Source organism: Hibiscus syriacus, unplaced genomic scaffold (assembly GCF_006381635.1).
Source record: "Hibiscus syriacus cultivar Baekdansim isolate YM2019G1 unplaced genomic scaffold, ASM638163v2 tig00110467_pilon, whole genome shotgun sequence".
Lineage (NCBI taxonomy): Eukaryota > Viridiplantae > Streptophyta > Magnoliopsida > Malvales > Malvaceae > Hibiscus > Hibiscus syriacus.
The window spans coordinates 1629124-1656122 of NW_024062749.1; the positions used below are offsets into that span (position 1 = coordinate 1629124).

At 33.5% G+C, this 26999-nt stretch overlaps 1 protein-coding gene, 1 non-coding gene and 1 pseudogene across 3 annotated transcripts; 2 read left to right on the forward strand and 1 right to left on the reverse strand.

Annotated features, from left to right (window-relative positions):
* Positions 1–4841: 4841 nt before the first annotated feature.
* Positions 4842–19810, forward strand: LOC120127342 (annotated as a pseudogene).
* On the forward strand, positions 6657–25579 carry LOC120127249 (transcription factor bHLH148-like). Of its 2 annotated transcripts, XM_039145205.1 has the most exons (3): positions 6657–6662; positions 14068–14076; positions 24793–25579. In XM_039145205.1, exon 3 carries the CDS (start codon positions 24828–24830, stop codon positions 25482–25484), a length of 657 nt encoding a protein of 218 aa, XP_039001136.1. In that variant the 5' UTR covers positions 6657–6662; positions 14068–14076; positions 24793–24827; the 3' UTR covers positions 25485–25579. The 2 variants fall into 2 exon arrangements, with proteins under 2 accessions (XP_039001136.1, XP_039001135.1); XM_039145204.1 differs by lacking the exons at positions 6657–6662; positions 14068–14076 and adding an exon at positions 24552–24685 and having other exon boundaries at positions 24771–25579.
* Positions 22473–22557, reverse strand: TRNAM-CAU. The gene is given in 2 exon segments: positions 22473–22508; positions 22520–22557. It is a non-coding gene; the product is annotated as a tRNA-Met (tRNA).
* Positions 25580–26999: the final 1420 nt, after the last annotated feature.

Below are 26999 nucleotides of genomic sequence, written 5' to 3' on the forward strand. Positions count from 1 at the left end.
GGTTAAGCTATTGAAAGGTCATCGAGAACCACAAATCAGAGTAGAGATCTTGAGAAACTGTCTACAAACATAAAATCCTATATCCAAATTCAATTTGAGGTCAATGGCAGGGAAGAACAACAAAATTAGAAATAAATGTCATTTTGATCTGTCATGGTGTCGTCAAATCTAATCTTGAGAAAACATAAAATAAAAGAAATGGTCAAACGACCAAGAAAGAAGACGAAAAATGTGTCACAAAGACAGAAAAATGTGTCACAAAATAAAATTATTCTTATAAACTAAAAAAAGAAATTAAGAGAAAAAAGGTGGTCGACAACCAGTATCAAAACTGATGTCGTTACCAACTAAATAAAATCAAAGAAAGTTTTTAATTTGATCTATAAAAAACGACATGAACTCTAAAAAAATAAAGGGAGGGAGAGAGCCACTACAAGAAATTGCATTTTCAGTGAAACTAAGAATGGTCACTAAGAGTATCAAATTTAGTCACTAAATATCATAATGACAAAATTTTTTGAGTTGTCACCAATAACTCCATCACTATTATATTAATGACGATTTATTGAATTTTGTCACAATTACTTATGTTTTTGTGACTAATTTTTGACACAAAAAATAATAACAGTGACAAAAATTTAGGCACTAATATTATCCTTATTAGTGAAAAATATTTTGTCACAATTATATAATTAAATTAATTAATTAAAATATTTATTATTAAATAAATTATGGTTTATATATTCTAATTTTTAGTTGTATTCATCTTCTTTAGGAACTTGCATTACAATCATTGTCATATGTTAGTTATTTGTTAACGATAGATAATGTGACGTCTCTACATATTTATCTTTTGTGTAACCACCAGTACTTCATCCCACTAGACTAACTGGTTATTGATTTCACATGTTATTCTTTAATAAATTAATATAATACATGGCTTTCAAGAATATTGAACTTGTCGCCTGCAGGTTAAAAGTGCAACACTTAACCACCGTAAATACCCAAATCAACATCAAAACCCGACAAATCAAGGAGTAATCAACAATGAAATAACAACTATTTAAAACACTAATCAAACCCACAGGATCATATTCTATAATTTACAACACACACCTAATCAATTTTTGAACAAACCTTTTTAACAATAACTGCAATAATAATTATTTTTAAATTCAATAACTTCATATTATACACAAGAAGCCCCAAAATAAATTTGACAGATCACCTACACGTAATATTTCAGAAATTAGTACTAGATTGGATAGGGCACACACCAAATTACACATATACTGATCTAGCACATAACAAACACAAATAAATTACTATCTCCATAACTGCAACCATCTTTCCTCGTTTGATAATATCAGGTCGAGATACTAAACTAGAGGGTTTGGACTAAAAGGTTCGTACACGATTGAGGTGGTAGGGTGCGGTTTGTGACGGTACTAAACTACTAAGTGCCCTGCCAAAAAGAGAGGTGCCAAATCATTGTTGCAATACAAGTGCTACCAGAGATTTAAATAACTCTCTACTATCAAAATAGTAGTAGTACATTCGGTAATCCGTTCGTTTATGTTAGTTCATTTATGTCCGTGTATGTTCGTTTATGTCCATTTGTTTATATTCAGTCAATCTCCATACCCATTTAAAAAATATTAAGATCTAATCATTAATATTTTAAAACCCAAAAAAATTAAACTCAAATCAATTAAAGAAAATATAAACCATACCCATTTAAAACCCAAATAATTTTAATTGAAGTTGTAGGTTATATTAATGAATAATGAATTTTATGTTGTTGTTTACGTTCGTTTACGTTCATTTATCGTGTTTGATTATGTTCATTCGTTATGTTTGTGCAGGTTCGTTTATGTTCATTTATTTTCATTTATTATGTTTGTTTACATTCGTTCGTTTATATTCGTTTACATCCATTCGTTTCTATTATATTCACTTTGTAGACATCTATAACATCTATAGTCAAAATTGTTGGTTATATCTTCTCAAATCTAAATCGAAAGCAATTCTTGCATTTCAACTATTTTTGAAACCTATCAAGAATCAATTTGACATTTTAGTCGAGGGTACGGATGGAACTAGGCGGGACGGATAGGGACGATTGTCCTCTCTAAAAATTTAAAAGTACCATATATTTTTAAATTTTTATGTATTTTCTATTAAAATTATGTTTTCGCTTTCTTAAAATTTTATAATTTTAAGTTTACTCTGTAAGATTTTATAAATTCATGTTTATCCCTAACATAAAATCATGTATTTGTCACTGGTAAGACAATGCAAACAGATTGATGATCAAAGTTTAGAAGCTGGTTTTCTTTCTTTGCTAGTCAAAGAAGTCACCATCGAATATATTATCCTCGCGCTTCAGACCAAAATGAAATAATTGAAAGGAAGCATCATATAATTATAAGGGTAAACTATATCAAATACCACCGAACTTTAGGTGTTGTATCTTTTATATCATCGAACTTTTAATTTTATCAAATTATAACTTTGAACTTTGATTTTTGTTTCAATTATACCACTGAATTATTAGATCGTTAACGACAAGATGATGTATGGTTGATGGCTGCCGACGTGGCTGACAGTTGTCGACACACACCTCACCAAAACGACGTTGTTTTGATCCGATTGTTAACGATTTAACGGTCCAGTAATATAATTGAAATGAAAATCAAAATTCAGTGCTATAATTGACAAAATTAAAAGTTCAGTTATATGAACAACATAATGTCTAAAGTTCGATGGTATCTGATGTAGTTTACCCTAATTAGAATGTAAAAAGGGTACGTTGGTAGCTAAAGGCTTTCCACATGCGCCCAAATAAGATTTGAATGAGACAAAGAGCTCGATAGTCAAATTACCAACGATTAATGTTCTCATATCGTTAGTCATCAATAGAGTGTAACAAATTGATGTGAATAATGCATTTCTCAATGAAGATTTAATCGAAGTAGTTTACATAACCCAATCATCTTATACCTTATATCTAGTTTTGAGTACTCTTTTCCTCCATCTAGGTTAGAGAGATTTTTAACGAGATTCTTAACTTAGGTTGATGAATTATTAATAAAATTAAATTTGCCGAGAAAAAAAAAAACTCAATCGCCTCAATTTGAAGTATGATAAACATGGAAAATCGTTAGTGTGTAAACTTCATAAAGTGATATAGAGCCTTAGGTAAGCACCAAGAATTATTATAATTTTGAAATGTTGATGGTCTTTTTTAGAATTATTATAAATATTAAGGGTTAAAATTTTATTATGTCAATTTTATTAGGGTAAAGTACATATCTCCATACTATAAGGTGTTGTTTTATTAAGTCTTTCAACTATTAAAAATTAAAAAATAATATTTAATTATAACGTTTTACTTTGTTGAATCTCTAAACTATTAAAAATTATAAAATGAGCACCTTACTATTCATATATTCTAAACACTTCATTTTTTGTTAAAAAGTAACAGTTGACTAAGTTAGATGTTAACATAATTGTTAAGATGTGATAAAATCTAATCTCGTAATCGTTTGATTTGTATAGTCAATATTTGAGATTCCAGAATCATATTTTATCATATTCTAGTCAGCAGTTTAACACCCAGCTTAAACAACCGTTAAAATTTTAACGAAAAATGATGAATTTGAAATATATGAATAGTCGGATGATTATTGTGTAATTTTTAATAGTCAAGAGACTCAATGTTTGCATATTAGGAAACTTTTAATAGTCGGATTATTTGGATATTATATCCTTAAAAAAAATTAAGTTTAAAGCAATGTTATTAAAACCGGATCAGACCGGCCGGTTCGACCGGTTGAACCGTGAACCGGTGGCCTGTCCGGTCCAGTTAACCCCCAAAACCGGATGAGCACAGAACCGGTAAAAAACCGGAAAAACTGGCTGAAAACCGATAAAACCGAGATGAACCGGCTGAAAACCGATAAAACCGGTTTGAACCGCCGATTCACTTTTTTTCTTTAAAAAAAATTAAACCGAACGACATCGTTTGTTCAATGAGCCGAGTCAAATTCAAGTATTGTTGAGCTCGACTCGAACTCGAAAACTTTAAAAGTAAGCTCAACTCGACTCAAAAACTCATGAGCTAAAAATTATCAAGTTCAACTCGAACTTGAAATATAATATTAAAACTTGAAATCAAAAAGGCTCGAACTCAAAAAAAATTTAGAAGTTCGATTGAAGCCTAAAATTTGAGCTCAATTGAAGCGAAAGAATAGTTCGCTTTGTGCTCACTAAAAGGCTCCATGATTTTGAATGTCAAATTACCTCTATTATTTATAGAAGTAAGTTGTGATGCTCTTCTATGTTTCTTAGCCATGTGGGATTGTTTTGTTCTCATATTTTTACTCTTTAAACTTTTGGGATGCTCTTCTATGTTTCTTAGCCATGTGGGATTGTTTTTTTAAAACAATTAAACCAAATGACATTTATGATTTTTTAAGCCCCAATTTTATTTTTTTATTATAGTTATATAATTATATTTATTATTTAATTTGTTTTACCTTAAATATTATGTTGTAGTTGATTTGAATCATTTTGTTTCATTTGATTTTATGATTTTTAATTTATATATGTTATGACTTGTGATATTTTTATACCTTTTAATATTGTAAACTTAAAAAAATGTTACATATATATTAATATTGCTTTGAATATTATGTAAAATTAAAAAAAAAATTATTTTATATAAAATCCGGTTCAACTGCGGTTGAACCAGTGAACCAGTGATCCAGTACCTTCACCAGTTTAATGTCTGATCCGGTTTTAAAAACATTGGTCTAAAGGCTCCCATATATGAAAATATGCAGCCAAGTCCAAAATTTGCTGTTTTTCTATTGAACGTTAAACTCTCCGATAATCACCATCCACACAAACAGACCAATCGCTCTTTGAACGTCCCTCATGCATCCTTGTTCACATTCCTCATTTCCAAGATCCCAAACAAAATCTATGGATTTCATTATTTTCCTGGATTGTTGAGGAATTTGCAAGTCCCCGGTGTTTTGGCCATCTTTCACAATTTTTTTCTTCCCGTTCTCTTGAACATGAAATCCATCTCCAAATCCTTGTTTCTCGCTTTTTATTGTTGCACTTTCACTATGAACGCATTTCAGGTTCTTGGAGAAAATAGTCAAGAATCTGCACCCGTCTCTTACATCCTTTCTTGCGGCGGCGGCGATGGCTTGGATTCCGACGGCCGATATTGAATTTCCGACCGAGAGTTTATAGCTTCGTCCGATTGCAGAGACAATACAGAGGCAGTCGAGGCCGAATTCGAGGACCCTTTATTGCCATCAGCGATTTCATACATGAACGCTAGAGTTTTTCGATCGTCATCGACGACGTACAAGTTCCCGGTCTTTCCGAAGTCCCGCCTATGGCTTCGGCTCCATTTTTACCCCGCCACGTACAGAAACTTCGACCCTTTCAGCGCCTATTTCTCCGTCGCCGCCAACGGTATCACGCTGCTCAACAACTTTAGCGCCGCTGTCACGGCAAAAGCGTACACGCAGACTTATATATTAAGGGAATTCTCTTTGATGCCGATACCATCGGGAAATCTCAACCTTACGATCACACCCTGCAAGGAATCGTATGTGAAGATACTAATTTTTTATTCATATTATTATTATTAATATTATTATTATTATTATTACTATTATTATTATTATTATTGTTATTATTATTATTATTATTACTATTATTATTATTATTATTGTTATTATTATTATTATTATTATTATTATTATTAAATATATTAAATACATATATAAATAAATATTACAAGCCCGAATGGAAGCCCAATTACAAACAGTGGCCCAGACCCAAAATACTATAGTAAACCCTAAACCCAATTTAGGGTTTGTATCATCCTCAGCCGCCATCTTCAATTCCAGCCGTTGGATCTGGTTTGATCCAACGGTCCACCATTTGCCAGAGGAAACCCTAGGGTATCTATACCCTAGGGACACGTCCCAGCGCCGCCGCTGCTGCTTCCAGAAGCCCTCACCGCCTCCGCCGCTGCCACGTCCCGAATGAAGACTCCAGAAGATCAACGCCAGCCGTCCATGCAAGGCTACGGGGTGAGTCACCACTGGTAGTCCGGTGACTCACCGAGGCCCCCTCTTCGGACCGGTCTGAGACGAACACCGGTGGTGGCTATAAAAGCCACCACCCATCTGCGAAGAAAAAAGAGAGAGACAGAACCCAGAGAACGAGACAGAGAAACAGAAAAAAGAAAAGAAAAGAGAGATATAGAAAAAAACAGAGAAAATACAAACTATTACCAACGATCTCAGCAGCAAGAAAACCAGAAAAAAAAAAGAGAAAAAGGAAGAAGAGACCTACCGAGGAAGCCTCGACCACCGGATCTCGTCAGAACCAACAAAAACCGAAGGTATATTTGTAGATCTGCTCCGATTGGGAGCTTCTTAAGGAAAAAGAACACCGGAAACGTCCTTAAAACGTCCCGATCTATTTAATGGTGTCAAAATACAATTTTCCGGCCACCGGATGCGGTGGCCGGCGGTGATAATCACGGCGGCACACGGTGGCCGACCGGTGACCGGCTTCCCTCCGGTGAGGGAAGCTAGAGAGAGGCGAGAGAGTTTTTAAACTCTCTCGGTTTAGAGAGAGAGAAGCGAGACAGTTTATCTCTTCATCAGAATCAGAAGTCAAGATTTTCTCGGTATTAGAAGAACTATCGATATCTGTGAAATCATCTTGAAAGGTCACTTCATAATCAGATGAATTGTTATCAGAATCAACATGTTGCCTGAATGCAAGCTTTTCAAGAGCCTATACTATTGAGTTTTATTCTCAAGAGGTTTTGTGACATTATATCTACATCTACATTTGTCAAAGATGATAGATTCTTTCATTTGAAGAAGAAAAATCTATTGGGTTTTTACAATTGAAGAAATACTCAATTCACCAATCTGAAATCAAATAACTCAACATTCATGCATCATATTTTAGGTGTTTGCAAAAATAGATGCATTTTCATTCATTTTTATTCTTGTTGAAATTTTAACAGAAATTTCAAAGATTTTAGCAAAGATTCAAAACCATCATCTGATGGATCATTTTTTCCAGAGAAAGTTCATAATGAGAAGAACTCATCTGAAGAAGGAAGAAGAAGTTCATAATGAGAAGAATTTGTTCAACCTTTTACCTGAATTCATCACTTGGTGGATCATTTTTTCCAGAGAAAGTTCATAATGAGAAGAACTCATCTGAAGAAGGAAGAAGAAGTTCATAATGAGAAGAATTTGTTCAACCTTTTACCTGAATTCATCACTTGATGGATTATTTCTGCCAGAGAAAGTTCATAATGAGAAGAACTCATCTGAAGAAGGAAGAAGAAGTTCATAATGAGAAGAATTTGTTCAACCTTTTACCTGAATTCATCACTTGATGGATTATTTCTGCCAGAGAATGTTCATAATGAGAAGAACTCATTTGAAGAAGGAAGAAGAAGTTCATAATGAGAAGAATTTGTTCAACCTTTTACCTGAATCCATCATTTGATGGATCAGCTTTTCCAGAGAAAGTTCATAATGAGAAGAACTCATTTGAAGAAGGAAGAAGAAGTTCATAATGAGAAGAATTTGTTCAACCTTTTACCTGAATCCATCATTTGATGGATCAGCTTTTCCAGAGAAAGTTCATAATAAGAACTCATTTGAAGAAGGAAGAAGAAGTTCATAATGAGAAGAATTTGTTCAACCTTTTACCTGAATCCATCATTTGATGGATCAGCTTTTCCAGAGAAAGTTCATAATGAGAAGAACTCATCTGAAGAAGGAAGAAAAAGTTCATAATCAAGAGCTTATTCAACCTTTTGAATGACTCTATCACAGAAAGGAGGTCATCATCATCCCCAGCAGAAAGTTCATAATAAGAAGAACTTATTTGGAGAGAGAGAAGAATTTATTCAATATCTCCATTATGATCAAAGTAAAGTCAAATGGATAAAAAATTTTATTATCTTTTCATCTTTGCCCTATTCTTGTTAACACAAGAATGAGCAAAGAGGGGCAGCTGAAGATACTAATTTTTTATCCATATTATTATTATTATATATTATTATTATTATTATTACTATTATTATTATTATTGTTATTATTATTATTATTATTATTATTACTATTATTATTATTGTTATTATTATTATTATTATTATTATTATTAAATATATTAAATACATATAAAATAAATATTACAAGCCCGAATGGAAGCCCAATTACAAACAGTGGCTCAGACCCAAAATACTATAGTAAACCCTAAACCCAATTTAGGGTTTGTATCATCCTCAGCCGCCATCTTCAATTCCAGCCGTTGGATCTGGTTTGATCCAACGGTCCACCATTTGCCAGAGGAAACCCTAGGGTATCTATACCCTAGGGACACGTCCCAGCGCCGCCGCTGCTGCTTCCAGAAGCCCTCACCGCCTCCGCCGCTGCCACGTCCCGAATGAAGACTCCAGAAGATCAACGCCAGCCGTCCATGCAAGGCTACGGGGTGAGTCACCACTGGTAGTCCGGTGACTCACCGAGGCCCCCTCTTCGGACCGGTCTGAGACGAACACCGGTGGTGGCTATAAAAGCCACCACCCATCTGCGAAGAAAAAAGAGAGAGACAGAACCCAGAGAACGAGACAGAGAAACAGAAAAAAAAAAAGAAAAGAGAGATATAGAAAAAAACAGAGAAAATACAAACTATTACCAATGATCTCAGCAGCAAGAAAACCAGAAAAAAAAAAAGAGAAAAAGGAAGAAGAGACGTACCGAGGAAGCCTCGACCACCGGATCTCTTCAGAACCAACAAAAACCGAAGGTATATTTGTAGATCTGCTCCGATTGGGAGCTTCTTAAGGAAAAAGAACACCGGAAACGTCCTTAAAACGTCCCGATCTATTTAATGGTGTCAAAATACAATTTTCCGGCCACCGGATGCGGTGGCCGGCGGTGATAATCACGGCGGCACACGGTGGCCGACCGGTGACCGGCTTCCCTCCGGTGAGGGAAGCTAGAGAGAGGCGAGAGAGTTTTTAAACTCTCTCGGTTTAGAGAGAGAGAAGGAAATGAGAAATGAAATGGCTGGCCCTTCGGGCCAGCCGGTTTGGACCATTTATAGTCCTTCCCGAACGACGTCGTTTCGGGAAGGACTATACGCGTAATTTTGAAATAGTTAAACCCCGTCCGCAGTCCCTCGTATTTGTAAATTTTACATTTTGGTCACTAAACTGAATTTATCATAATTTTAATTCAGTCTTTGAATTTTAATTTTATTCATTTTAGTCCATTTTATTAAAATAATATATTTAGGATAAATGACAGATTTAATCCCTTAATTTTAATAAATAAATTTTATCCCTAGTTCATATTTTTAATTAATTTTATTATAAAATTTGAATTTTAGATAATTTCATTTTGGTCATTAAATTATTAAATTAAAAAATAAAATATTTAATCCCTATAATTTCAATTAATTAGGAATTAGATTTAGTTTTATTTTTTTATTTATTTTATATGTTTTCATTTTACTGCTCAAAATATATTGTTTTAGTGATATTTTTATTTTATATTGTTAAATATTTTATATATTCATAAACATACATATAATAAATTATAATTTTTTAAATATTTATTTTTAATATCGAAGAAAAGGACAGTCTTAATACAACTGGATGTCCTATTCTGATATTTTAAAATTAAAAAGTAAACAATATTATTTAAATTAATATTTATCAATATCAAAGAAAAGAGCTGTCTTAAGGCACCTAGAAGTTCTTTTCGAATATTTTTAAATAAATATAATTTTGAAAATAATAGGATTATAAATTAAATATATTTTTGAATTTTTAAATTTTAATAATAGAGACAGTTTATAATTAAAAAGTACCAATTTTTGGGCATTGTAGGGGTGCTAATCCTTCCCTAAACGTAACCGACCACGAATCCCTTTTTATTATTAAAAAGAACGAATTTTTGGTTATAAAACGCAGATCAGTTCATTTTTTTTTATTTGATGTTTTTATTAAAACTCTTTTAAAAAAAATAATAATAATAATTTTTAGGTATTCGACCTACCTGATCCAAAAGGTCGATGGCGACTCTCAAATTATTTTCAAAATTAATTATTCACATCAATTTCCCCGCCAAAATTAATATTTCGTGGACAAATTAACACAATGATCAATGTCTTTGAGTTTTGGCGGGGAAATTGATGTGAATAATTAATTTTGAAAATAATTTGAGAGTCGCCATCGACCTTTTGGATCAGGTAGGTCGAATACCTAAAAATTATTATTATTATTTTTTTTAAAAGAGTTTTAATAAAAACATCAAATAAAAAAAATGAACTGATCTGCGTTTTATAACCAAAAATTCGTTCTTTTTAATAATAAAAAGGGATTCGTGGTCGGTTACGTTTAGGGAAGGATTAGCACCCCTACAACGCCCAAAAATTGGTACTTTTTAATTATAAACTGTCTCTATTATTAAAATTTAAAAATTCAAAAATATATTTAATTTATAATCCTATTATTTTCAAAATTATATTTATTTAAAAATATCCGAAAAGAACTTCTAGGTGCCTTAAGACAGCTCTTTTCTTTGATATTGATAAATATTAATTTAAATAATATTGTTTACTTTTTAATTTTAAAATATCAGAATAGGACATCCAGTTGTATTAAGACTGTCCTTTTCTTCGATATTAAAAATAAATATTTAAAAAAATTATTATTTATTATATGTATGTTTATGAATATATAAAATATTTAACAATATAAAATAAAAATATCACTAAAACAATATATTTTGAGCAGTAAAATGAAAACATATAAAATAAATAAAAAAATAAAACTAAATCTAATTCCTAATTAATTGAAATTATAGGGATTAAATATTTTATTTTTTAATTTAATAATTTAATGACCAAAATGAAATTATCTAAAATTCAAATTTTATAATAAAATTAATTAAAAATATGAACTAGGGATAAAATTTATTTATTAAAATTAAGGGATTAAATCTGTCATTTATCCTAAATATATTATTTTAATAAAATGGACTAAAATGAATAAAATTAAAATTCAAAGACTGAATTAAAATTATGATAAATTCAGTTTAGTGACCAAAATGTAAAATTTACAAATACGAGGGACTGCGGACGGGGTTTAACTATTTCAAAATTACGCGTATAGTCCTTCCCGAAACGACGTCGTTCGGGAAGGACTATAAATGGTCCAAACCGGCTGGCCCGAAGGGCCAGCCATTTCATTTCTCATTTCCTTCTCTCTCTCTAAACCGAGAGAGTTTAAAAACTCTCTCGCCTCTCTCTAGCTTCCCTCACCGGAGGGAAGCCGGTCACCGGTCGGCCACCGTGTGCCGCCGTGATTATCACCGCCGGCCACCGCATCCGGTGGCCGGAAAATTGTATTTTGACACCATTAAATAGATCGGGACGTTTTAAGGACGTTTCCGGTGTTCGAATTCCAAGAGGGTGATCTAGTACTAAAAAAGATCTTGCCTATACATAAAGATTTCCGTGGGAAATGGATGCCTAATTGGGAAGGGTCATATGTTGTAAAAAAGACCTTTTCCGGAGGAGCGTTGATCTTGGCAGAAATGGATGGAAAAATTCTGAGAAATCCAATAAACTCAGATTCTGTCAAGAAATATTATGCTTGAAAAAAAAAAAAAAAAAAGAAAAAAAGAAAAAAGGGGGGTCAAGGTGAAAACCCGCAAAGGGCATCTTGTAACCAAAGGAAGGATTTGAGTTGAAAACCTGAAAAGGCGACTCAAATGCAGGTTGATATTAGGCATCTGGCAATTGAACTCTCTTAAGATTTTGACAGTTTGGGAGAAACTTCACATCTACAAGCATTTTGACAACGTTTGAGATCTTCCAGACAAAAGCTTACATCATTACTCTAAATTGTGTCAACTTGATTAATTTAGAAATACTTATGCTTATAATTTGTTGAGACATTTGAATTTTTATCATTCTTATGTTTGCCATAACTTTGAATACAATTATATCTATTTCAAGTTCAATTTATTTAAGATTCAATTTATTTTTGGAAATTCAATTTATTCTTTTCTATTGAATTAACATAATTTTGAAATAATTTAAAGATTTCTGAATATCACTTTATGTTAATATATTAAAAAAAAAAGTAAGCAAATCATCACTAGCTTAAAGCCATGAACATCAAGATTGTTACAAGTGGTGCTACCGACAACAAGGTCAAATCCGCCAAATCTACTCATCAATTACTTCAACCGATCACCATTCAGTTCTTGCACATCTGTTTCGAAGATATACCAAGACAATAGAAGATCCTTGTGCATGGTCTTTAAGGAAATCTAGAAGCATTTCCACCTCATCAGGTTCAAGTGGAGCAACTTTATTCCTTCCAACCCATACTAGATTCCATTGTCAGCACTCATCAAGAACATACTTTTGGACACTCGAGGATGTCTCATTGTCATAAACTTCAAAAGCCTTACAGATCCTTTCTATCAATTTGGCACTTCCTGTACATGTTTATAAACAATTCAACCTTTTATATGTGCTCAATATCATCTTCTGGAAGTGTTCTTTGAGTTATCAGATCTGGTTGGACAGAACCAATCATTGAATTTGGAAGATGAATGTGTTCATAGCATCTTCTGGAAGTGTTCTTTGAGTTATCTGATCTGGTTGGACAGAACCTATCATTGAATTTGGAAGATGAATTTGTTAATAGCATCTTCTGGAAGTGTTCTTTGCGTTATCTGATCTGGTTGGACAGAACCAATCATTGAATTTGGAAGATGAATGTGTTCATAGCATCTTCTGGAAGTGTTCTTTCAGTTATCTGATCTGGTTGGACAGAACCAATCATTGAATTTGGAAGATGAATGTGTTCATAGCATCTTCTGGAAGTGTTCTTTGAGTTATCTGATCTGGTTGGACAGAATCAATCATTGAATTTGGAAGATGAATGTGTTCATAGCATCTTCTGGAAGTGTTCTTTGAGTTATCAGATCTGGTTGGACAGAACCAATCATTGAATTTGGAAGATGAATGTGTTCATAGCATCTTCTGGAAGTGTTCTTTGAGTTATCTGATCTGGTTGGACAGAACCTATCATTGAATTTGGAAGATGAATTTGTTAATAGCATCTTCTGGAAGTGTTCTTTGAGTTATCTGATCTGGTTGGACAGAACCAATCATTGAATTTGGAAGATGAATGTGTTCATAGCATCTTCTGGAAGTGTTCTTTGAGTTATCTGATCTGGTTGGACAGAACCAATCATTGAATTTGGAAGATGAATGTGTTCATAGCATCTTCTGGAAGTGTTCTTTGAGTTATCTGATCTGGTTGGACAGAATCAATCATTGAATTTGGAAGATGAATGTGTTCATAGCATCTTCTGGAAGTGTTCTTTGAGTTATCTGATCTGGTTGGACAGAATCAATCATTGAATTTGGAAGATGAATGTGTTCATAGCATCTTCTGGAAGTGTTCTTCGAGTTATCTGATCTGGTTGGACAGAACCTATCATTGAATTTGGAAGATGAATGTGTTCATAGCATCTTCTGGAAGTGTTCTTTGAGTTATCTGATCTGGTTGGACAGAACCAATCATTGAATTTGGAAGATGAATGTGTTCATAGCATCTTCTGGAAGTGTTCTTTGAGTTATCTGATCTGGTTGGACAGAATCAATCATTGAATTTGGAAGATGAATGTGTTCATAGCATCTTCTGGAAGTGTTCTTTGAGTTATCTGATCTGGTTGGACAGAATCAATCATTGAATTTGGAAGATGAATTTGCTAATAGCATCTTCTGGAAGTGTTCTTTGAGTTATCTGATCTGGTTGGACAGAACCAATCATTAAATTTGGAAGATGAATTTGCTAATAGCATCTTCTGGAAGTGTTCTTTGAGTTATCTGATCTGGTTTGGTAGGAACTACAGAACCAATCATTGGAATTAAAAGATGAACTGCATGATCTTCTTCATTAAGAAGTTTCTTTTCAAGCTTCTTTTGCTTATTCCTTTCCCAAAGATCATAGTACAAGTTTCGCCTTTGCTTGTAACTGGGATCATCACATAATGGCTTCCCATATTTTACCGAAAGAAAGCTATTTGGAATTTCAGCTTCAGAGAATCACATTTTTGTCAAGTATAACAGTTTATCTCTTCATCAGAATCAGAAGTCAAGATTTTCTCGGTATTAGAAGAACTATCGATATCTGTGAAATCATCTTGAAAGGTCACTTCATAATCAGATGAATTGTTATCAGAATCAACATGTTGCCTGAATGCAAGCTTTTCAAGAGCCTATACTATTGAGTTTTATTCTCAAGAGGTTTTGTGACATTATATCTACATCTACATTTGTCAAAGATGATAGATTCTTTCATTTGAAGAAGAAAAATCTATTGGGTTTTTACAATTGAAGAAATACTCAATTCACCAATCTGAAATCAAATAACTCAACATTCATGCATCATATTTTAGGTGTTTGCAAAAATAGATGCATTTTCATTCATTTTTATTCTTGTTGAAATTTTAACAGAAATTTCAAAGATTTTAGCAAAGATTCAAAACCATCATCTGATGGATCATTTTTTCCAGAGAAAGTTCATAATGAGAAGAACTCATCTGAAGAAGGAAGAAGAAGTTCATAATGAGAAGAATTTGTTCAACCTTTTACCTGAATTCATCACTTGGTGGATCATTTTTTCCAGAGAAAGTTCATAATGAGAAGAACTCATCTGAAGAAGGAAGAAGAAGTTCATAATGAGAAGAATTTGTTCAACCTTTTACCTGAATTCATCACTTGATGGATTATTTCTGCCAGAGAAAGTTCATAATGAGAAGAACTCATCTGAAGAAGGAAGAAGAAGTTCATAATGAGAAGAATTTGTTCAACCTTTTACCTGAATTCATCACTTGATGGATTATTTCTGCCAGAGAATGTTCATAATGAGAAGAACTCATTTGAAGAAGGAAGAAGAAGTTCATAATGAGAAGAATTTGTTCAACCTTTTACCTGAATCCATCATTTGATGGATCAGCTTTTCCAGAGAAAGTTCATAATGAGAAGAACTCATTTGAAGAAGGAAGAAGAAGTTCATAATGAGAAGAATTTGTTCAACCTTTTACCTGAATCCATCATTTGATGGATCAGCTTTTCCAGAGAAAGTTCATAATAAGAACTCATTTGAAGAAGGAAGAAGAAGTTCATAATGAGAAGAATTTGTTCAACCTTTTACCTGAATCCATCATTTGATGGATCAGCTTTTCCAGAGAAAGTTCATAATGAGAAGAACTCATCTGAAGAAGGAAGAAAAAGTTCATAATCAAGAGCTTATTCAACCTTTTGAATGACTCTATCACAGAAAGGAGGTCATCATCATCCCCAGCAGAAAGTTCATAATAAGAAGAACTTATTTGGAGAGAGAGAAGAATTTATTCAATATCTCCATTATGATCAAAGTAAAGTCAAATGGATAAAAAATTTTATTATCTTTTCATCTTTGCCCTATTCTTGTTAACACAAGAATGAGCAAAGAGGGGCAGCTGAAGATACTAATTTTTTATCCATATTATTATTATTAATATTATTATTATTATTATTATTACTATTATTATTATTATTATTGTTATTATTATTATTATTATTATTATTACTATTATTATTATTATTGTTATTATTATTATTATTATTATTATTATTATTATTAAATATATTAAATACATATATAAATAAATATTACAAGCCCGAATGGAAGCCCAATTACAAACAGTGGCTCAGACCCAAAATACTATAGTAAACCCTAAACCCAATTTAGGGTTTGTATCATCCTCAGCCGCCATCTTCAATTCCAGCCGTTGGATCTGGTTTGATCCAACGGTCCACCATTTTCCAGAGGAAACCCTAGGGTATCTATACCCTAGGGACACGTCCCAGCGCCGCCGCTGCTGCTTCCAGAAGCCCTCACCGCCTCCGCCGCTGCCACGTCCCGAATGAAGACTCCAGAAGATCAACGCCAGTCGTCCATGCAAGGCTACGGGGTGAGTCACCACTGGTAGTCCGGTGACTCACCGAGGCCCCCTCTTCGGACCGGTCTGAGACGAACACCGGTGGTGGCTATAAAAGCCACCACCCATCTGCGAAGAAAAAAGAGAGAGACAGAACCCAGAGAACGAGACAGAGAAACAGAAAAAAAAAAGAAAAGAGAGATATAGAAAAAAACAGAGAAAATACAAACTATTACCAATGATCTCAGCAGCAAGAAAACCAGAAAAAAAAAAAAAAAAAAAAAGAAAAGGAAGAAGAGACGTACCGAGGAAGCCTCGACCACCGGATCTCGTCAGAACCAACAAAAACCGAAGGTATATTTGTAGATCTGCTCCGATTGGGAGCTTCTTAAGGAAAAAGAACACCGGAAACGTCCTTAAAACGTCCCGATCTATTTAATGGTGTCAAAATACAATTTTCCGGCCACCGGATGCGGTGGCCGGCGGTGATAATCACGGCGGCACACGGTGGCCGACCGGTGACCGGCTTCCCTCCGGTGAGGGAAGCTAGAGAGAGGCGAGAGAGTTTTTAAACTCTCTCGGTTTAGAGAGAGAGAGGAAATGAGAAATGAAATGGCTGGCCCTTCGGGCCAGCCGGTTTGGACCATTTATAGTCCTTCCCGAACGACGTCGTTTCGGGAAGGACTATACGCGTAATTTTGAAATAGTTAAACCCCGTCCGCAGTCCCTCGTATTTGTAAATTTTACATTTTGGTCACTAAACTGAATTTATCATAATTTTAATTCAGTCTTTGAATTTTAATTTTATTCATTTTAGTCCATTTTATTAAAATAATATATTTAGGATAAATGACAGATTTAATCCCTTAATTTTAATAAATAAATTTTATCCCTAGTTCATATTTTAATTAATTTTATTATAAAATTTGAATTTTAGATAATTTCATTTTGGTCATTAAATTATTAAATTAAAAAATAAAATATTTAATCCCTATAATTTCAATTAATTAGGAATTAGATTTAGTTTTATTTTTTTATTTATTTTATATGTTTTCATTTTACTGCTCAAAATATATTGTTTTAGTGATATTTTTATTTTATATTGTTAAATATTTTATATATTCATAAACATACATATAATAAATAATAATTTTTTAAATATTTATTTTTAATATCGAAGAAAAGGACAGTCTTAATACAACTGGATGTCCTATTCTGATATTTTAAAATTAAAAAGTAAACAATATTATTTAAATTAATATTTATCAATATCAAAGAAAAGAGCTGTCTTAAGGCACCTAGAAGTTCTTTTCGGATATTTTTAAATAAATATAATTTTGAAAATAATAGGATTATAAATTAAATATATTTTTGAATTTTTAAATTTTAATAATAGAGACAGTTTATAATTAAAAAGTACCAATTTTTGGGCGTTGTGGGGTGCTAATCCTTCCCTAAACGTAACCGACCACGAATCCCTTTTTATTATTAAAAAGAACGAATTTTTGGTTATAAAACGCAGATCAGTTCATTTTTTTTATTTGATGTTTTTATTAAAACTCTTTTAAAAAAAAAATAATAATTTTTAGGTATTCGACCTACCTGATCCAAAAGGTCGATGGCGACTCTCAAATTATTTTCAAAATTAATTATTCACATCAATTTCCCCGCCAAAATTAATATTTCGTGCCCGGACGAAAACCGGTTACGACAGTATGCATTCATCAATGGAATTGAAGTGATCCCTATGCCTGATATATTCCAAAAGCCTGTTGCTATTGCTGGATATAGTGAAGAAACTCTTGATCTCCATGGGTCAACCCTGCAAACGATGCTTAGGCTCAACATAGACGGACGGTTCATCGCACCACGCAATGACTCAGGCCTTACTCGGACGTGGTACAACGATTTGCCGTATTTTTTCGGTGGTAGGATCGGTGCCATCTCCCATGCCAAGAAAGATGTTAAGATTGAATATACGAAGGAAGTACCGAAAGACATTGCACCGTTGAATGTGTATAGCACAGCATGGACGATGGGGCCTTATTCGATAATTAACGAGAAACATAACCTTACATGGATTCTCCAGGTTGATGCAGATTTCACATATGGTGTTAGGCTACATTTTTGTGAGTATCAACTGAATAGTATCAGGGAAAGAGTGTTTGATATCTTTATTAACAATCAAAAGGCAGAGCTAAGGGCTGATGTACTTGCATGGTCAGGATCTAAGGGGAGACCGGTTTATAAAGATTATGCACTCTATGTTTTGAATCAAACCGGAGTGGACGAGATTCGGGTGACGTTGCATCCGGTCCGAGCGAGGAGAACCAAGCGTTATGATGCGATTCTTAACGGATTGGAGGTTTTCAAAGTTAACGACACGAACGAGAATTTGGCTGGTCCGAATCCGGTGCCATCGGAAATGCTTAATGATGCAGAAGTACAAGATGGTGGACATTCATCAGCATCAGGGTCTAAAGTTGAGCAAATGCTTGGTGGGGTGGCTGGAGGGATTACTAGTTGTGCTTTAGTGGTTGTCATTGTTGTTTTTGTTAAGAAAAAGAGCCAGCATGTCGGTGCTAGAAAAAACATCAATCTGTTGCCAATTTATGGCAGTTCCCGTCAAGACAAATCAGGCCGAAAAAGCAGCGGCCGCCTTTCGAATATCGCCGCAGGTCTCTGTAGGCATTTTTCCTTATTGGATATCAAAAATGGAACCAAGAACTTCCATGAATCGAATGTCATTGGTGTCGGGGGATTCGGCAAGGTTTATCAGGGTACTATAGATGGAGGGACTAAAGTTGCTATCAAAAGAGCCAATCCTTCTTCGGAACAATGACTTCACGAATTCCAGAACGAAATCGAGATGCTCTCGAAGCTTAGACACCGGCATTTGGTCTCGTTGATCGGATTTTGCGAAGAAGCCGAGGAGATGATCTTGGTCTATGATTATATGGCTAATGGGACCTTAAGGGAACATTTGTATCATACTGATAAACCTCCCTTGACGTGGAAGCAAAGATTGGAAATATGCATTGGAGCTGCAAGTGGACTTCACTATCTTCACACTGGCGCAAGGTACCCAATCATACACAGAGATGTTAAGACCACAAACATTTTAGTGGATGAGAATTGGGTAGCGAAAGTTTCCGATTTCGGACTATCGAAAACCAGTTCGAATCTTAACCAAACGCATGTTAGTACAATGGTGAAAGGTAGCTTCAGTTACTTGGACCCCGAATACTTCCGTAGGCAACAATTAACCGAAAAATCCGATGTATACTCATTTGGGGAAGTCCTTTTCGAGGTGTTGTGTGCAAGGCCGGTATTGGATTCGGACTTGCCGAGGGAACAAGTCAGTCTGGCCGATTACGCTCTGCATTGCCAGACGAGAGGAACACTCCATCAAATAATCGATCCACATCTCGAGGGAAAGATTAACCCGGAGTGCTTCAAGATATTCTCGGACGCAGCGGGAAAGTGCTTATCAGATAACGGGGTTGATCGACCTTCGATCGACGAGGCTTTGGAATCTCGAGTTCTCCCTTCAATTGCAGGAAAACCCTGGAAGAGTTGAAGTGGCACAAGAGAAGGCCAATGATGCTTATGATATACATGCTGCAACGATCTCCATTGATGAACAGATAGCTAACAATGAAGTCGAATCGAACATGTTAAGCCCCGTTTACTCGACGTTTGAGGATCCTAAAGGAAGATGATACGTATGCTACTTGGATTTGGGGATGACTTCCATGTTGGATAATCATATCTGTATTCATGAAGGAAAGTCTCAGATACGGATACAGATATGGACACGGATACGAATACAAATACATATACGGATACGAATACAAATACAAATACAAATATCAAGTATGTACATTTTAAGAAAAATGAACTAGCCAGAGCAACATAGCTACGGATTAATTATTTTATCAAAAATTTACTAGTATAGATGGAGCCACTAAGAGATTTAGGAGTGCCTCCAATTTTTGTAGGTATAATGATATTTTAGATTTTTCAATTTAAATTAGTCAATTAAATTTTTTATCTTTTTCCAATTTTAAAATTTAAGTACATATTAGTGCTTTACTTTTCTAATGTAAAATAATTTAATCATTAATATTTGATTTTAGTTTCATCACTGTCTATCAAATGTACATTGAAGAGAAAATTTAAACCTAGGCATGTTATTTTTTTTTCAATACTAATAGTCTTCAGATTAATTTTCCAAATGAAAAGAATTGAAGAGTGTGAGTAATGTGATTATTAATAAAGTTAGATTGAGGTTAGCAAGAACAACTATTTTATTTTATTTTTTCGAATTAATCACTGGTATCTGATCTATTGACCGACTAATCCAGATCAGGTACTGCAGAGGCGAGGGCAACCCTCCCAACCCAATTTGCTCCATTCACAAACATCAAGATTCGAACTCTTGACCATGCTTAAGGGACCAGTGCCTCATCCCACTAGATCAACTGGTTGTTGGTAGAACAACTATTTTTTTAAATAATAAATTTATTTATTTAAACTATTATAAATTCATACTTTAATATAAAATCTTATCTAACCAAAGCATTAGTAGAGGAGTTGTGGGCTCTCAATTTTCACTTCATCTCTAGTTTTAAGATAAGTTCCAATGCAGGCTAGGTATCCTTCTTACCTTTTATACATGTATAAATATATATGGAGTTCAGGTAACTTATCTATCTCTTGGGGCAGAGTGTAGAACTCTTTATTAGTGAACTCGATCAATGCATCTAGAACCTTCTTGGATTTGTTCTCCTTGTCAACAGAATTCAATGCTTGGAATCGAGCTTGTTTTAGAAGATTCACTAGAATTTTTGCTTCCGCTAAACCAGTCTTTGAGAAGTCTATTTGTCCATCTCTGCTTGCAGTGCTTATCTTTGAACAATGATCAGTTTCAGGAAACGCGAACGTTTCTGACGAAGTTGAAAGTAATGGATTCGATAAGGTAACAAGGTTCTGAAACCAAAGAATTTAACAAACGAAGCACGTATTATGTATTTATCATTCATCTAACCACATTTATCAAAATATAATCATAAATTTTTTCAATGATTTTGAAATTAAATAAAAACTAACAACGATTCATCCTTGAGAAGTGTTTTTCACAGAAAAACAAGATAGATTGCTTTACATGATTTGAAAGCAATAATAGAGATTAAGCTTATTTGCGCATTCAGATTAATAATTAATTGAAACGTTCGCAGTTAATATGCCTCCAGTAATTCTTACTCAAACACACGTATAGAAAGCAACGTAAAGACTAGTACCTCAGCGATTTCAATGTTGAAATTAGCATCTGAAAAAGCAGAGATCGAAGAGAAATCAATGGATTCTTCACAAATATCAGGTAAAACATCTTCGGTAGGTGAAATGAACGCTTCGTTCAAACTCTTTCTAGCAAACTGCTACGGGAACAAATAAATAAATGAGCTCTCAAATGCAGAGGAAATTGAGGAATTATCGATTATCAGAATCACAGACCTTCATTGGAGTTTTATTCGCCGGAGAATCATTTGATCGGCGATCGGAGAGATCCGAGGATCGTGAGTGTTCTCGTCGGGAGTTCGATTTTCTTTTTCTTTCATTTTTGTTTCAAATCTGGATCTACTTTGATCTCTCTCTTTTTGGCGGGAGGTTTTCAGTTTCAAATTTTGTCAGGAGAAATGGACCTATTTATAGTTGATTAAACGGTGATTAAGAAGGGCGCAAATATCATGCACATCCTTTATTGCTACTAACAATGATAATATTGTCGACTCAAACGCAACCATTATGGTTCCTAATAACCCCGCCAGCCATTGCATCAAACTGATCTCACGGCCCCGTCAACATTCAATTTGTGCTACCCAGTTCTGGTACCTGCCATTTAACCACCGTCGGACTTGTGGTACTCCGAACCTGTTCTGTCATCACATGTGAGGACGGATTGAGGGGTGTTAGAGTACTTCCGAAGGTTCCACACCAAATTGTTACCAAAAGCAGTCCCCATCCCATCTTCTTTCTTAGCAAACCGGTTAGGATTTGTAAAATTCATTCTCACCCAGTGTACTCTGCTCATGGACATGAATTCATGGAGCCTATCATCTTCAACAACACTAGGTTTAGGTTGGAACAAATGTACTGCTTTTTTCATCACTACTCCCCCCAAACAAATTGTGTACTTTTATGTTATTTTTTTATAATTAAATTTAAATACATTATATCTAGTACTTGTATACAAATTGGCTCATAATCCATCAATTTTGGGTTAAATTAACGTCCCCAAATAACTGAAGTGGTTTTGAGTTGATTAATTAGCCTTATAAAGTTAAAAAAGTGTTGATTAACATTTGGGGGGAAAAAAGGCAATGGGGTGAGAGAGGCTCGAACTCTCGACCTCAGGATCACTCATTAGCTATGAGACCTACGCGCTAGCCAACTGCGCCACCACCCCGATGTTAAGTGTTGGGAAATAGTTTTATTAAATATTAAGTGTAGTATATATTTTATGCGACAGAAGAAAAGGATTTTTACCTTTACTACATATATTTATTTATACAATATTTGTAACTAAAATTCTAAAAACTTAGTTTATTAAATATAAAGAATTTTATATTAATAATTTAAAATTAAATCAACATTTTTTGACATTTTAAGAAATTTATTAAAGTTTAACCAATCATTTAAACTTACCATACACACCTTAAAAAACTCAAATCTTAATCAATCTAAATATTTTAAAACTAATTCAATCTAAATTGACTTTATCCAAAATTTATAGAATCAAAGCCAAATAATTTGTTTAAATTTTGGAGTAAAGAGTTAATTAACCATAATACTAGCATACAATTTCTTAAATCTTTTCCCCGATTCGAGCATAAAAAATGTCTAGAATGTGTACGTTCAGTTTGTTCACAGGCCTAAGTTCGTTTAATAAATAAACAAACATAAATGAACTTCTCGTCGAACGGTTCGTTGAACGTTCAGTTTGTTTACAGGCCTAATAAAAAAATTTATGTTCGTTTAATTAAACGAATGAGCACGAACAAAAGGTTTGTTCATTTGTGAACGTTTGATAATCAGCTCGTTTATGTCCGTTCATTTATGTTCATTTATGTTCGCTTATGTACATTTGTTTATTTTTTAAATCCATTAATAATTTTAAACCCAATTAATTTTAAGCTCAATTAAAAAAAATAAATCTTAAAATTATATGAAAAGAAAAAACTCTTTTCAAATATAAGCCCAATTAATTTTATGTTTATTTGTGTTTGTTTATCATTTAAACGAAAGAACACAAACAAGCTAAATTTCTTAATAAACAAACATGAACAAGAAATTACGTTCGTTCAGTTGTTCATGTTCGTTCGGTCATGTTCGTTCGGTTAAAGTTAAACGAACGAATATGAACATATCCTCGTTTATGTTCATTTGTTTCATTTACTGGACTATTTTTTATTATTGATCTATAGATAGATATCTTAGTTTTAATTTAGGGGTTGTTTGTTTGACTCTTAATGGAATCATTCAGCGCTGAATGTTGAACCGTTCAGCATTCAGCGCTTTTGTTTCACACCTCTGAATGATTCAGTGTTGACTGATTCAACAAAACAGTGTTGAATGATTCAGCATAGAAGTACATTCTGAATCATTCAGAGCCAGTTATCAAACAGCATGTCGCATTCAGAGCCAAATCATTCAGAGCCTCCGAATCATTCAACGCTTAATCATTCTGAAGTAAACAAACAACCCATTAGTTTTATTTGCACCTCTTAATTTCTGCTATTAATTATACTTTATTCCATTGAATTAATATCCACTTTGTCCTTTTAATTAGGGTCGTAAATGAATCGAGTCAAACTTGAGTTATTGTGGAGCTCAACTGGACTCAAAAAATTCTAAAATGGATCTAGATTCGATTTGAAATTTCGTAAGCTTAAAATTTTGAAGCTCGACTTGAACTATAAATCATGAATTGAAACAGGTAAAAGTTCAAAACGAAAAAAAAAATCTTAAAAATAACTCGATTGAAGCCTCAAATTCGAACTCGAACTTTATATACATGCAAACATTATACAATATTTTTTTAAAAAACAACACATAAATGTTAATAATATTAACGATTTACCATTTTTAAAAACAATATATTATATTTTCGAATCATTCATGAACTTTTAGAGTCGAATATCAAGTAGTTCGTTTCGATTTTTTAAAAATTTATTTTGAGCTCGAATATTTATCAAATTTTAACAGAATCAATCTTAAATAACTCACAACTTTTTGTCCCATCTAGTGTCATACTTCTAAGTCAAGATGAACCCCTATGTGCTCAACCGGACCGACCCTCAGACGCTACCAAAGGTCGCACCAACAAAAACCAAACCCCCAAAAGCAATAAATAATAAAGCCAAAGCCCTCACAAGTAAACTCAACGCTTGCTCTCATCCCATTCCTGTTTTTTGCCTTATAACCAAACCCCCACCTCTCCATCTCTAAATAAGCAAACACTTTTCAAAAAAAAAATCAAACACCGTTCCGTTCCGTTCTCCTTTTGCTCCCAAGTCCACTTGTGTTCATCACTGGTAACAAATTCCCTCTTTTCTTCACAGAATTTCGATTAGAATCTCTTTTTCTTCTTCTAAAATTATAAATTCCTTTTTTCCTCAGTTTCGATTATAATTGGCCGTATCGTACGGTGAATAAGGGCGTTTGGTCCGGTGAGACATGGCATCGTTGATGACGAATCCGGTGACGAACACAACAAATTCTGATCGTATCAAAAGGAAAAAGAACAACTCGATGATGAAAGCGAGTCAACACCAAAAGTCGAGCCACGCCGCCTGGAAATCAGAGGCGCAGCAGCAAATCTATTCCTCTAAGCTTCTCCAAGCTTTGAGCCAAATCAATCTCAATGGTACTACTACTCCTTATTCTCCTTCGGCTCCGCGCGGCGGTCGAGCCGTCCGTGAAGCCGCTGATAGAGCCTTGGCAGTTGCTGCTAAAGGGAGAACGAGGTGGAGCCGCGCCATTTTGACGAGCCGGCTTAAGCTGAAATTTCGGAAGCATAAGAGATCGGCGCACAGAGGATCTACCGCCGCTGCCGTGGCTGCTGTAACCAGGACTAGCCGGTCGAAGAAACCGAGAGTTAGTGTTTTGAAATTGAAAGCGAAGAGTGTGCCGACCGTTCAAAGGAAAGTAAAGGTTCTTGGCAGACTGGTTCCCGGTTGCCGGAAGGAGACGTTACCGGTAATTCTTGAAGAAGCGACTGACTACATAGCGGCTCTTGAGATGCAGGTTCGAGCCATGAGCGCCCTCGCCGATCTGTTATCTGGCTCCGGTGCTACTAGCTCTAGCTCGGCTCCTCCGCCGACTGGCCACTGATGCTTTTTTTATTCACTTAATTTTCAAATGCCAAGTGTCATCATTTTTTCTCTCTCTTTTTTTAATATTAATTCTTCTTCATTTTATATTATTATCATCCCCTCTCTCCCCCCCGAATAGCCTCTTCTCTTAATACATTATTTTTAAGCATTTTTACCCGAATATAAAAATTATTAAAATAATATTTATTTCTAATTAATTCTCAAAATAACATTCGATTGTACCGGAAGAGTAAAGACATGGTATCCTATCATAAAATGAGTTTAATAACATGCTCATTTATTCTATATAACACATAGATTTTTTTAATAATTTGTTGTAATTACATTATAATATATGTTTAAATATAAACTCTCACCCTTTTAAATTGAAGGTTCATACTCTTGATATTTATAGTACTCGAACCCGAGTCTTGAAGGAATAACAACAATTTTTTTATCACGAAGGTCACTTGATTTGTGTACACAACACAAATAGATCAAAACATGTAAAATACGAATCTAATTAATTATGATATTTGATTTTATTTATTTATTTATTTATATTGGTTGCCCTTTTGGTTCTAAGATTTGTTTTTATTAATATAGATCAACTCGCTATGTTCATTTGACTTTGGTGGTTGAGTCTATCAACAAGATTTTTTTGCATACACAAAGATTTGAACTCGAGATCTTACTTAAATTAAATCAAATTATTTATCACTTGAATCAACTTCGGTTGATATTTTATATTTTGATTAATGATTTAAGGTTAAAGTTTTAAGTTTATTGATTTATGGTAGATACAATGTGTACAGGTTATGAGTGGGTTACAGTTTAGTATTTATGATGGAAGAAAAATTATATTATTTTTAAGATAAGTTATATCTATGATAATTTAATTATTATTATTTTTTTTACTTTGATGAACATTCTTTTTAATTTTTTCAATTAGATCATTTAATTGTTATAAATCAAGTAATTTGTCGTTAATATTTAATTGATGTGGCAGTAGAAAGACTTAGTGTAGTTATATATTTGATCATTATTATTTATATATTTTATCAATTTGATCTTAATTTTAATAAATTAAAATTAATTTAAACTTCGAATCGAATGATGTCATGTGTTACTAACATCCAGTGTCACGACATATGTTACTATTTGATTGAAACATTAATTTCAACTTTCTATTTTCAACGTTTTTAAATATGTGTGATATATATATATATATGTGTGTGTGTGTGTGTGGTGTGTGTGATAAGTGTCCATTCAAAACAATGAATATATATATATATGTGTGTGTGAGAGAGTTAAGTGTCCATGCAAAACAATGAAAATATGATACAGAGATTTCATTCATTTTACAAGAGGAATTTAACTGAAGTTCTCATGTGCACATCCTTAATATAAGGCTAAACAAATGTGCTATCAATTTTATTATTATTTATTTAATAAAATTGGTAAAAATTTATCTAAAATATTATTATTTTTATTAAAACATTAATATTTTTTAATATTTCCAGTAAAGTTTTCA

What these genes read in the sequence shown, in the direction of transcription:
- LOC120127249 (XM_039145205.1), top strand. Translation starts at nt 24,828, where the DNA reads ATGGCATCGTTGATGACGAATCCGGTGACGAACACAACAAATTCTGAT.